This window comes from Desmodus rotundus, chromosome 12 (genome assembly GCF_022682495.2).
Source record: "Desmodus rotundus isolate HL8 chromosome 12, HLdesRot8A.1, whole genome shotgun sequence".
NCBI classification, from domain to species: domain Eukaryota; kingdom Metazoa; phylum Chordata; class Mammalia; order Chiroptera; family Phyllostomidae; genus Desmodus; species Desmodus rotundus.
The window spans coordinates 88567408-88579929 of record NC_071398.1 but is presented as its reverse complement, the minus strand read 5'-3'; the positions used below and the strand labels follow the sequence as shown (position 1 = coordinate 88579929).

General features: G+C 41.9%; 1 protein-coding gene across 1 annotated transcript; it reads right to left on the bottom strand.

Annotated features, from left to right (window-relative positions):
* Positions 1-10283: 10283 nt before the first annotated feature.
* LOC112319867 (ubiquitin-ribosomal protein eL40 fusion protein-like) lies at positions 10284-10744 on the bottom strand. The gene is made up of 2 exons (XM_071220107.1): positions 10670-10744; positions 10284-10556 (listed from the first exon to the last, which is right to left on the bottom strand). The coding sequence occupies exons 1-2, from the start codon at positions 10742-10744 to the stop codon at positions 10284-10286; spliced, it is 348 nt and encodes a 115-aa protein (XP_071076208.1).
* Between the last annotated feature and the right edge of the window lie 1778 nt (positions 10745-12522).

The window sequence follows — 12522 nt, the reverse complement described above, 5'->3', positions numbered from 1 at the left end:
AGAGATGTGAGCCAACTTTACAGAATATAATTTTCTGATTCTCCTTTGGGACTAACCCGTCTTCTTCCTTGCTTCTTTCTTCTCATCTTCCTCTTCTTTTTGCCTATCTGCTCACGTCTTTCTTCAGCCTCTCTCCCTTACCTCTTCATTCTTTCCTCCCACCCCACCTGCACTTTTTGAACACCATGTTGAAAAGTCTGCTGGGCCCTGTGGCCAACCCAAGATAAAGATGACACAGTTCCAGCCTCTCGAGTTGCTCTCAGGCAACGAGAAGACAATGTGGAAACCAAACTTGGAAGATAATCCTCTCAGGTTCCTTTTCCTCACCTCCATGCTGTCTGCGCAGCCCTGTCCCCAGATCTGCTGGTGTTCTGTGGTCCTCCTCCCTTCTAACGTCCACTCTAAGGGCCAGATGTTCAACTGGCTGATGATTTTTCCTCGACTTGGGGGAAATGTTTTTAAGGTTCTGTGTCATCCTAAGCGAATTCCAGATACATAATCCCTTTCCAGCTGGGGCTTTCTTCTTTTAATTAAGACAGATTCGAGGAGAACCAAGATGGCGGCGTAGGTAGACACACTGCGCCTCCTCGCACAACCAGAACTGACAGAGAATCGAACAGCAAGGGGGACCAACACCAAGGAAACAGAAAATAATCATTCATCCAGACTGGTAGGAGGGGCGGAGACGGCACTGGGGTGGAGAGGACTCGCGTGGCTGTGGCGGGACTGAGACTGGCGGAGTGTGGGACAAATGGCGCAGGCAGTCCGAGCACTGGCAGACCCTGCGGTCCCACATTTGCACAGATAAACACAGAGGGCCGGACTCAGAGTGGCGGAGAGTGGGGCAGGCAGAGCGGCGGGTAGCACCTTGCGGCACCACATTCGCCCACAGATAAACCGGACGAACGGCGGGCAGAGAAGCAGACCGCTGCGCAACCCAGGGCTCCAGCTCGGGGAAATAAAGCCTCAAACCTCTGATTGAAAGCACCCCTGGGAGTTGGGGTGGCAGGAGAGACTCCCAGCCTCACAGGAGAGGTTGTTGGAGAGACCCACAGGGGCCTAGAGTGTGCACAGGCCCACTTACTCGGGAACCAGCACCAGAGGGGCCCAGTTTGATTGTGGGTAGCGGAGTGAAAGACTGAAATCCGGAGGAGAGTGAAGCGGGCGCCATTGCTCCCTCTCGGCCCCGCCCCCACGTACAGCATCACATCGCAGCGACCACCGTTACCCCGCCCCGTGAACACCTAAGGCTCCGCCCCTTAAAGTAACAGAGGTGCCAAGACAAAAAAAAAAAAAATGGCCCAAATGACAGAACACTTCAAAGCTCCAGAAAAAATACAACTAAGTGATGAAGAGATAGCCAACCTATCGGATGCACAGTTCAAAGCACTGGTTATAAATATGCTCACAGACTTGGTTGAATCTATTCGAAAAACAGATGAAAAAATGAAGCCTATGCTAAGAGAAACAAAGGAAAATGTACAGGGAACCAATAGTGATGAGAAGGAAACTGGGACTCAAATCAATGGTATGGACCAGAAGGAAGAAACAAACATCCAACCAGAAAAGAATGAAGAAACAAGAACTTGGAAAAATGAGGAGAGGCTTGGGAACCTCCAGGACACCTTGAAACGTTCCAACATCCGAATTATAGGGGTGCCAGAAGGAGAAGAGGAAGAACAAAAAATTGAAAACTTATTTGAACAAATAATGGAGAACTTCTCCGATCTGGCAAAGGAAATAGACTTCCGGGAAGTCCAGGAAGCTCAGAGAGTCCCAAAGAAGCTGGACCCAAGGAGGAACACACCAAGGCACATCATAATTACATTACCCAAGATTAAACGCAAGGACCTACATCCAAGATTACTGTATCCAGCAAAGCTATCATTTAGAATGGAAGGGAGGATAAAGTGCTTCTCAGATAAGGTCAAGTTGAAGAGGCTCATCATCACCAAGCCCTTATTATATGAAATGTTAAAGGGAGTTACCTAAGAAAAAGAAGATCAAAAATAGGAACAGTAAATATGACAGCAAACTCACAGTTATTAACGACCACACATAAAACAAAAACGAGAGCAAACTAGGCAAACAACTAGAACATGAGGGTTGTCAATAAGGGAGTGGGAGGGGGAGAGGGGGGTAAAGGTACAGAGAATAAGTAGCATAGATGATAGGTGGAAAATAGACAGGGGGAGGGTAAAAATAGTGTAGGAAATGTAGAAGCCAAAGAACTTATAAGTATAACCCATGGACATGAACTATAGGAGGGAATGTGGGAGGGAGGGGGGTGGGCAGGATGGAGTGGAGTGGGGGGGGAATGGGACAACTGTAATAGCATAATCAATAAATATATTAAAAAAAAAAAAAGACAGATTCACAGAGAGTTAAAAAATGAGTTGTAGCCTTTGCGCTTTTTGTTGAGTAAAAGTATTTCTAGGATTACTGAGTGCTTACCCTGTGCTAGGTACTTGTCTGTTATCCCCAACCTTGTGCTATCGCTCCCCCTACTATTAATTAATTCACAGATGAGATAACAGAGGGGTTAAGTGATTAGTCTCAGTTAAAACAGCTAGAAGTGGAATTGAAACATAAGTCTGTCTCACTCAAAAACCCAGTTCTTCTCACCACTTCTGTGCTTTAATGACAAAGGGCAGCTTCCTATAGTCTTCTTATCTTCTCCAGGGGAGCCCACCTTCCAAGTGGCCTTTGTTTTTGTTTTATTTCTGAAACTTCTGCCTGAGGCAAAGCAGATGTTTAAAGGTGGGCTGCTAGCTTTGAGACCGCTGGACCCCTTCTAGGTTACACAGTGGGCATCTATTCAGTTTTTGTTATCAGTTGTAAACTCTACTATAAAATTCAATTTAAACATTTCAAAATTAGAGAATGAGTGGCATAACTTTTTAAAATTAAGGTTTTTTTCCTCTTAAAAGTTGATTAATGGTTATTGGTGGAAATGAAACCGGGAAAGTCGGCATTCATACTGCCCGTCACTCCTAGAACCATTAAGTAGAGAAAAGGATTGACGCTTTATGGGCGTTTTATTCAGATGCTGGTGACCTGAGAAGAGAGTGTATGTACCCTCAAAAGCCATCTTAATATCTCATCTCAGGCTGGCTTTTTTTATAAGGAGCAGAAGGGGTAGATAAGTGGGTGGGAAAAAAAGGTTAATTGGATAAGAGTTGCAGCTGGCAATTTTCCAGGTACTTCTTTATCTGTTGATCAACAATTCTTTATCTGTGTCCCTCCCCGGAACTCAAGGGCTCAGATACCATCTCAAATGCATTCCAGTTCCTGGAATAACAGCTTTCCACTTGCCTTAATCACTTACGCCTATCAACTCGGACTGAAGCTGAAATCAAAAACACGTTAATGCATTGATGTTCATTGTACGGAACACATGTGGACTTACAGGCATTCACAAAAGCAAAAGACAATTGTAAGTGTTCATACTGGATGGTATCATAGACAAATTTAATGTATATTCACTAAACTTACAGGAGCTCCCAGAAAAAACAAAAAAAAAACACCACACCTCACTTTAATACTGTACAGTTCAAAAGTAATGTGAATTTTACAGCCCATTTATTTCAAAAGACTGTAAGAGAAGTCTAAGGTGTTGCTAATGTGTTGTATCTCAGTATTGATTACATCATTCTTGCTGCATTACTAATCGTTTGCTATGAGGCTATTATGCTGATATGCTTTTGTTACAATCAATAGGGGAAATTTTAGGATTGAATTGAGATGAATTTTAATAGATTGTGAGATTAACTCAAGCTCATTCTCTCATAATGGAATTTGTATTGAACTTGTGAACTGATGCAGGCCATGTCCATATTACAATAGTATCTCATCCCTATCTCTGGGGCACAAATAGTGGTGGCAGCGTTTAAACAGTGGTTGCTTTAATTTCCCTGGGTGTCCACTCTTCCATCTGCAGGTACAGGCTGTAGTGCATGAAAAGCGTGCCTGGCTCACAATTGCCGTTTAGTGTGGGCTTACTGTTTTAATTTATGGACTCCGTTTAAAGCTTGGGTGAATTATTAGTAATGTTGCCTGTAGCAACTGTGATTGAAGCTAAGCCCACCAGTGGTCATAGATATTGAGCCCGTGTAAATGTGGACCCCTAGTCCCTTACCTGATCTTCTTTACAACCCACAAGGGAGGTTTGGAGAGAAGGACTTTAGCTTACCAACTGTGGAAAAATTGAGGAGAGGACGCAAGATAGAACTGCTGATTCCATAGGGTTTATAATAGTTAGCTCTTAAGAATTAAGTGGATCAAAGTGATTTACAATAAAGTATCTTAAAGATCTAGACCTTAACACTTTTTCTTCAATTCCAAAGCATCATTCTGTTACACCGTTTTTCCCCAGAGCATGTACGAATTGCTGCAATATAAACAACAGCATGAAAGCAAATATAAATTCCAAGCAGAATTTGGGCTAATCCCACTAGGAACAGGAGTTCCTAGCCTGCAGGTCGGCCTTTTGGCTCTTTCTCTCTTACTCCTGAGATAAAAAACAAAGGCAGAATGAATAAGAAATGATAAATACTAAACAACTTTGGAATTAAAGAAAACCCTTTCTTTCTTTGAGGGTCAAACTCTATTAGAATTGCTTCTGAATTCTTCGGATGTCTTGAATTTGAGACACTTTCCCAGATGGGGGAGTTCTTATCTTGCACAGAAAGTTTCTTTCCCAAGCACTTTGAAGATACCTCCCACCCCCAAACTGGTTTGGAGAGGGAGAGAGATACTTTTGGTCATCACTGTTGACTAGGATTTGTTTTTGGCTTTCAGTGGTAACTCTCACACCGCAAGTCATTGCCTGGCCTCAAATGCCAATAGTGCTTCCAGTTATGAAACATCCCGCCTTCCTGACTCCTGTCCTGCCTCTGGTCCAAGGTGTAAAGTCTGGGGGAGAAAGGATGTGGTGCACCGTATTCGTTGCCCTAACCTCATGTCCTGAGTCCTAAGTAAATGTTCATTCAATGACACGTCACTTATAAAGACAATGATTAACTTGTGGACAATAAACTAGATAAAATAAAAGCCAGCTGGGCAAAGTTCAATTTTCTTTGGCCTTAAATTAAACTACTTGCTTTTCGGGTGAACTCTCTGTTCCTGTTAGATCTTTGTGTATGTCAGCTTTGAGTCTGCCAGCTCTGGGGTTAGCTGCTCTGTATGCCATAGTGTATGTGAATACGGGTTGTGAACAGGATCTCGGAGGGCTGTGGGCTTAATTTTATTTTGTGTATTTGTATTTAAGGGAAGTTAAAATATAACATCTACTCTTTTGGTAATAGTTCAATACCAAATTTATTGAATTTGAAAATATGGTTCCCTAGATTTCCTGGAAAAGTTCAGAAATCTTGTAATTAAGGCCTTTTCAGTCTGTATAATATGATATTCAGGGTTAAAGGGAGGGCAAAAAACAGTTTGTGAGGCTTTGGGTGAATGCAATTCTTCCTTTCAGTAAAATTTTCCTTCTTTCTTTCTCACTTCCTTCCTTCCCTTCCTTCCTTCCTTCCTTTCTCCTTCCTTCCTTTCTCTTTCTTTCTTCCTTTCTCTTCATTCCTTCCTTCTTCCCTCCCTCCCTCCCTCCCTCTCTTCCTTCCTTCCTAAAAAGCATATTGGCTATATATATGTTTCCTAAATATACAGAAAAATGTATCAATTATCAGTCATATTGTTTGATGTGAGTGAGCTATTTTATCAAAACTACATTTGAAGACCTTCTCTTCCATATTTCAAAGAAAAATGTGCATGTTTACTTTGTCCTTTTTCTTCTTTCTTCCCAATGTTACTCTCTTGATGAGTATTAAAGTCTGTTCTCTTTGTATGTCTTAGTTTTGCATTCCCAGTTACTTATAACATCAAGGAGCAACTTTTTTTTTTTAAGCCTTAGTTTTATCATAAAACAAGTATTTACAAATTATTTTTCTGATAGCATCTAGATTCATTTCCCCTTACTGCCTTCTGTATCGATAGTATATTCACTCACTGAATATTTAACATTCCTTCATGATTCCACAACACAATTTCTTTTTCACCCCAGACACCTAATTCGTATTTTCTCTCACAACAGCCTATATTTTTGTGGCATAAAATCACACACTTTTTTTTTGTACAGGAAGAGGATTTTAACAGAGGGAACTGACTAGCTCTGTGGACTTATCTTCAAGGCTGGGCCAGAGCAGCTATTTTTGTAATGGTCCCTGATCAATTCTAGCCTCCAATTTCTTTTTAAAATATAATACCAAGTCTCTTGGGGAAAAAAAGGTAGCCCAATAAAGAAAGCCCATCCTGCTGTAGAAACACCACTTTCCTGGGAGTGACTAATTATTTCTAGGCTGCTGTTGGGTTAAGTTGGTTTCACCAGAGCACACAGCAGCAAATATCAGAATCTGTTCTCCTGAGCATTTCTTCTACTTCTTCATAGGTAGAAGCATTTCCTTTTAGTAAATATTTGGATGTTCTGAAGTGACCTCATTCATCTCTGCCTTATTTTTGAGTTGGGGACAGTTGAGGAGTGTTGTATATTTGTATGGTTGGGTTGTTCTGCCTTTTCCTTTCCTCTGAAACCACCTTTTGGAAATAAAGCTTAAATAAGGAGAGGATTTGGAGGAGGAAGGTATATTCAGAGTGTTGTTTGTCTTTTAACCAGAAAAAGAGTTTTCAAGGCAGAACTGATGGTGGAAAAACAGAAGATGACTCTGAGAAATGGCCACGGGAGAGCTTTGCGTGGGAAGAGGCTCTTGCTGACATGGCCATTTCGTGCCTGTGCAACTGTTGGTAAAGGACTTTTGTGATTCAACATATATCAGTTCCTTTTCCTTTTCTGCCTGAGTACACAGCTCAACCACACACACACACACACACACACACACAAACCATACACACACAAAAACAAAAAAAACAACGCATTTGTCTGAGATTTTGCCAACGAAATGTGAGCAGGACCGATTTGCACCGCTCCTCGCCTTGCAGCAGCAATAATTTCAATCTCCTTCTCTTTTCAGGAGGGCATTCTTTCTCCCTTGTCTCTGTTAAATCTCCCTCTGCCTTCCTCTCGTAAGGACACTTGTGATTTAGGACCCACTTGTATCCACCAAAACGCTCTTGTCTCGAAACCCCTGATTGAATGACAACTGCAGAGTCTTTTTTCAAAGAAGATCAGCCTCGCAGAATCCGGGGGTTAGGAGACAGCCATACTTTCGGGATCACTATTCAACCCACTGCACGTGGCTTAGAACAATCCCTGGTCTATACCAAGCACTCAGGAAATATCAGTTGTTCCTCTTGTCCTTAAAACAGGGCCTGCTCTTGTGTAACTGCCTGTTTGTTAGTACATTTATGCACATAAGCCTGGAGCCTATCTTCCCCACTCCCCTCAAATACTTGCCTGGCAAGCTTGTCGATTCTGCTGTCTTCTCTCTGTGCCTGCTGACAGTTCTTTAGCTCCAGTTCTCATTAGGACTGGAGGTGTTTTTCCTCCACTCGTTTGTATTTCCAATTCGCACTCTGCATTGCCTCTCGATAGGTTTTCCTAATGCACAAGCCCTGTTTTAAAAGTGTAATGAATTTCTGTTGCACACAATAATAGTAGCAACAGTCAAAACAGGTGTTTATATCATCCCCATGTCACTGATGGGGAAAGTAAGGTTCAGAAAAGATTGAATGACATATTCAAGGCCATACAGCTTTGCTCTTAGCAGGGACTGGTATCAAGCCCATTTCTCCTGAGTCCTTGCTCTGAAGTCCAGAACATAGCTTGTCATTTGAAGCCTTCATGTTCCACACATGTTGCTGATCTTCCTTGACCTTCACATCATTGCACCTGTATCTCATCAAGCTCTGCAGAGACTACATGCCTTTACATTTTAATTATTTCTACCACGAGGGGTTATCCCTTTATTTATTTATTTTTGACCCTCTCCTTTCTATTTTTTTTTCATGTCTCCAAAACAATCACTCTGTTAAGAGTCTGCACATCCCATGAAGAATTCCCAAAGTTCTCATGACACTGGGCATATATTTCCATTACTGCACTTACCACATCATCTTATCACTGGTCATACATCTTTCTGGACCAAACTTCTAATTAATTTGGATATCCCCAGTGCCTACCTCAGCGGAGGTGATCAATACATATTTTTTGAAATGGTTCTACTAAGGCTAGAGAAGTAAAAGAAACTGGTCTTTTATCTTGTTAAAAATAAACTTATAATCAGCTATTCAAAAATATTAAGAAATGCCTTTTTTAAGCTGGGAGAGAGGGCTTTGAGTGGGATAATGGGAGTTTTGAAATCCTCTCCATAATAGCTCCTGTATTGTACTCAGATTAGCTCGCCCCATTTCTTCAACTGCTGTGCCGATTTCTAACTCTGTGCCTTTACTTAAGCTGTTTCCCTCCCACAAGTGTTCTCACCGTGCATTTGCCCAAATCCTACTCCTCGTCAAGGCCAAGTTCTTTCTCCTCCATGAAGGAACCCTCTCAACTCACCATCCCACCTCCAACTCTACTGTCCCAAGCCTCACCTTGACAGTTTACACACTTTATTGGTATTGTCTCTAGACCTTGCCCAGGAAAGAATTAAATGTTTATCTGGTAATAAAGCAAGTCTACATCCATTATTCTAGTTTTAATCTTTTAAAAAATAAAGTGTGATGTTAAAGGAACTTTGTTTCAAAGAAGTGCACCAATGTTTACAAAATGGAACTTTTGATAACAGGCATATATGAGAGTCTCAGAGTTGTTCTGCAATACTAGGTTTTTCCCTACTTTTACAGTAGGAGAGCTGTTAGGTGAGCATGGAATAAAGACTGCATTTTCCGTGCTCCCTTGCAGCTATGTGGTCATGTGACTAAGTTCTAAACCATGAGATGCAAGTGGAATTGTAGTATGATAGCTTTTGGGAGCCTTTATTTTAAGAGGCAGTGTTTACATACATTTTGCTTTCTTCTTCCTCTTTGCTGCCTGGAATATGAATGCTACCATCTTAGAAAGTGAGGTAAGACTAATAGAATAAGCCTGGAGTTTCTGTTAAAAATCTACAGTTGCCAGATCCAGCAAATAAAAATACAGGATGTGCAATATATATTGAATGGGACATACTTTTACAAAAGTATTATTTGATGTTAATCTCAAATTTGAATTTTATCTGGCGAACTTGCCCGATTGTCCGTTACTCTTGGGTGCTATACCAGGTCCAGGAAGCCTGCTAGGGCTTTTATATGTGAGGAAACTCAACTACTGAAGCAGAAGGAGAGGGCTAACCTCTATCTTCTCAAAATCTTGTGCTTAAAAAATTTTATTGCAATGCCTTTTTGGTAAGATGATTATACATGTTCTCAGTTCTTGAGGATCACCAATAACTACAGTATTTTACATTTTGTAAATACCTTTCACATGTTTGGTCTCATTTAATATTCACAATGATCTTATTTTTTAAGTTTGTAAATGAGTTTTAGTGATTTGCCCGAGTTCATATAGCTGGTGAAAAGTGGGTGTGGCATGTATACTGCAGCATTAGTCACAATTGCCAAGACGTGAAAGCAATCTAAAAGTCTACTGGTGGATGAATGGCCAAAGAAAATGTAGTATATACATACAGCGGAATATTACATAAAGAAAGAAGGAAGTCCTGCCACTTACAGCAATATGGGTGAACCTGGGGGACATGACATTAAATGAAACAAACCCATCACAAACAGACAAATAACTACAAGATACCACTTACCACGGGGTGGGGCAAACATAGGTTTACAGTTGTGAGTATGGGAAACAGAGTTTATTCTTGCATTATTATTTATTAATTATTACTGTATTATTTTCCGTATAAACACTTATAAACCTACTTTTGCTTCACCCTGTGTGAAAAATCTAAAATAGTCAAACTTCTAGAAGCAGAGAGTGAAATGGGGATTTTCAGAAGAGGCGGACATGGAGAGGTTCGTCGAAGGGGACAAAGTTTTGGTTATAAAAGATGAGTCCTAGAGATTGTACAGCATGACTATAGTTAACAACACCATAGTGTATAGTTAAAATTTTACTAAAGGAGTAAAGTGTTCTCCTTTATCAAGTAAGTGTTCTTATCACATACCCACCCACAAAAACAATAAATAAAAGGAGAGGAGGAAACTTTTCTCAAAGTGATGGATAGGTTTATGCATAGATTGTCGTGATGGTTTCCTAGGTTTTGTCTCTAAACCCATCAAGTTGTAGAAATTAACTATATATAGCTTTTATTTTCACTGCTCCAGTCAATAAAAGGGAGACTTTATTGATGCCCCAGGGCCACAGGGTTCAGGCAGAAGCCGCCTTGCTGGCCGAGGTTGTGGTGGAGGAGGACCTCTTCAACCTTCTTCTTGGGGCAGGTTGTGGGCGTGGCCACTTTTCCTCTTGCTGCGGTTGACAGACGTGGGGGGTGCAGGCAGGTGTAACACTTGGGGCAGATCATCTTGTCACAGCTGTACTTCTGGGCCAGCTGGCAGACCGAGGGCTCGATGGTGGCACCCCGCTGACCAAGCACCAAGTGTAGAGTGGACTCTTCCTGAACGTGGTAGTCTGAGAGAGTGAGGCCATCCTCCAGCCGTTTCCCCCCTCCAAAATCAGACGCTGCTGGCCAGGCGGGATGCCCTCCTTGTCTTGGATTTCAGCTTCCACCTTCTCAGTGGTGTCCCTCGGTTCACCCTCAAGGGTGATGGTCTTGCCATTCTGGGTCTTCGCCAAGATCTGCATCTCTCCATCTGCTGGGGAGGCCGCTCTGCCACCTCCTCCTTGAGAAGAAAGAGCTGTATGGCTTTTGTATGCCAATCATACCTCTATGAAAGTGGTTTTTAAAACAACAGTAGTGGATGTGGGAGTTGAGTTTGGATCCCTGACCCTGGCTTTACCGGTCTTCCTGCTGCCCACAGCTTCCCGTCTCACTGTGCTAATGCACCACGAATGGAATGGCAGAGAAGGTGCGCCTCCTGCGCCTCCCCGCCCCCCTGCGCCCCCAGGAAAGGAGAGGCTCTGCTCTACCTTATACTCCCAACAACTGCCGATACAGCCTGTGAATTTCCTGAGACTTATGGAGGGTGGGAGAGGCAGGTGATAATGGTTTTGGGTGGGAGGGAACAGAACCTTAAGTCTCTCACAGTACCGCATAAAAATGGAAAATTATCTTGATCATATTCGTGCTCTGAGTTTACTAAAAGCCTACTGACTTTTTGGTAGCTTTGAGAAACAGTTCTCTTTGCCCTGCACCAAGGAAGATATATCTCTCTCTAGAAGTTTGGATGAAAGCTCTAGTTTTCAAATTGTGGCTTCTGGATAAATGTTTCAGGAGTTCTGCAAACATTTCATTCGAATATTCTTTCCATTTCTACCTTAATCATTACATTAGTGGAGGTAAATAATACTGGCCGCCGTAACGGAGTTCCAAACTTTGGTTGCTTAACGCAGTAGAAGTTTATTTCTTGCTCTCCCAAATCTATTAAGGCTATTCCTGGTCTGCGGGCAACCTTTCACAATGGTCCTTTGGGAAGCCGGGCTTTCTCCACCTGGTGGCCCTGTCCTCCTCTCTGGATTCTCTAAGTCCGTTCAGCAAGTGGGCTGTTGAGGAAAGGATTGGAGAGTTGCCTGTAGCAGGTTTGCCGGTCACAGGGCTGGTAGTTGTACGTATCAGGTCCGTTCACATTTCATTGGCCGGATCTTCGACACTGGCCACAAAGGCTGGACAAAGGTGGATGTGCTGTGTACCCAGGCAGAAGAGGAAGAGGAGCTGATTTTCATTAAGAACACAGCTCACTGTCTTTATCACAATCACCCCCCCAAAAAAACAAAACAAAAACCCCAAAACCAAAAAAACCCCAAAAAACAAAACCCTACAACAAACCCAAAAAACAAAAAGCAAACACCTCTTTGGAGACCCCAGTTTCTCTGTATGTTATCAATGTTAACTTGTATTTGTTTTAGTGCAGACTTTGGGATTAAACTTCTTTTGCTGTATTTGATTAAAGAATCTCTTCAGGTTGCATGGAAAGCTGTTACAAAAACATCTATCACCATTTGCAGTGATTTATCTGTGGAAATCACTGTCATCACCCTCAGAAGTGGTTGCAAAGGAAATATGAAAATAAATGAGATTATCAAATTGGTGTGAGTCTGCAAGTCATCTATAAATCCTGGTCTCATTCATCCAAAAAACTTTCCTGTTCTCAGTGACAGCCTATAGCATGGAACAGAAAAGTGATCTTACAACATAGAGTTGTATCAAGAAAATATTTCATCTGTTCTAGACATATTGAGGTTGCATAGAAGATTTACCTTTTTAAAAAGGGCTCCATTGCTTAACAAATTAGAAACAGCGACAGCTAGAGTCTTCCAGCTCTAACTTGTATCATGTTTTCTATTTTTATATGCCATTGAAAGGAAGAGTGAGTCTTGATTGCATATAAGTGGTGCAATGCAAATTGCTTAAATTGTTTCCTTAGAATAGTGAAATTGCACTAGGGAAACTATTGCACAATGTG

Coding starts and splice junctions, on each gene's coding strand:
- LOC112319867 (XM_071220107.1), bottom strand. CDS start 10,744: ATGCAGATCTTGGCGAAGACCCAGAATGGCAAGACCATCACCCTTGAG. Junction 10,557..10,669: donor CGAGGGACACCACTGAGAAG/GTGGAAGCTGAA, acceptor TACCACGTTCAG/GAAGAGTCCACTCTACACTT.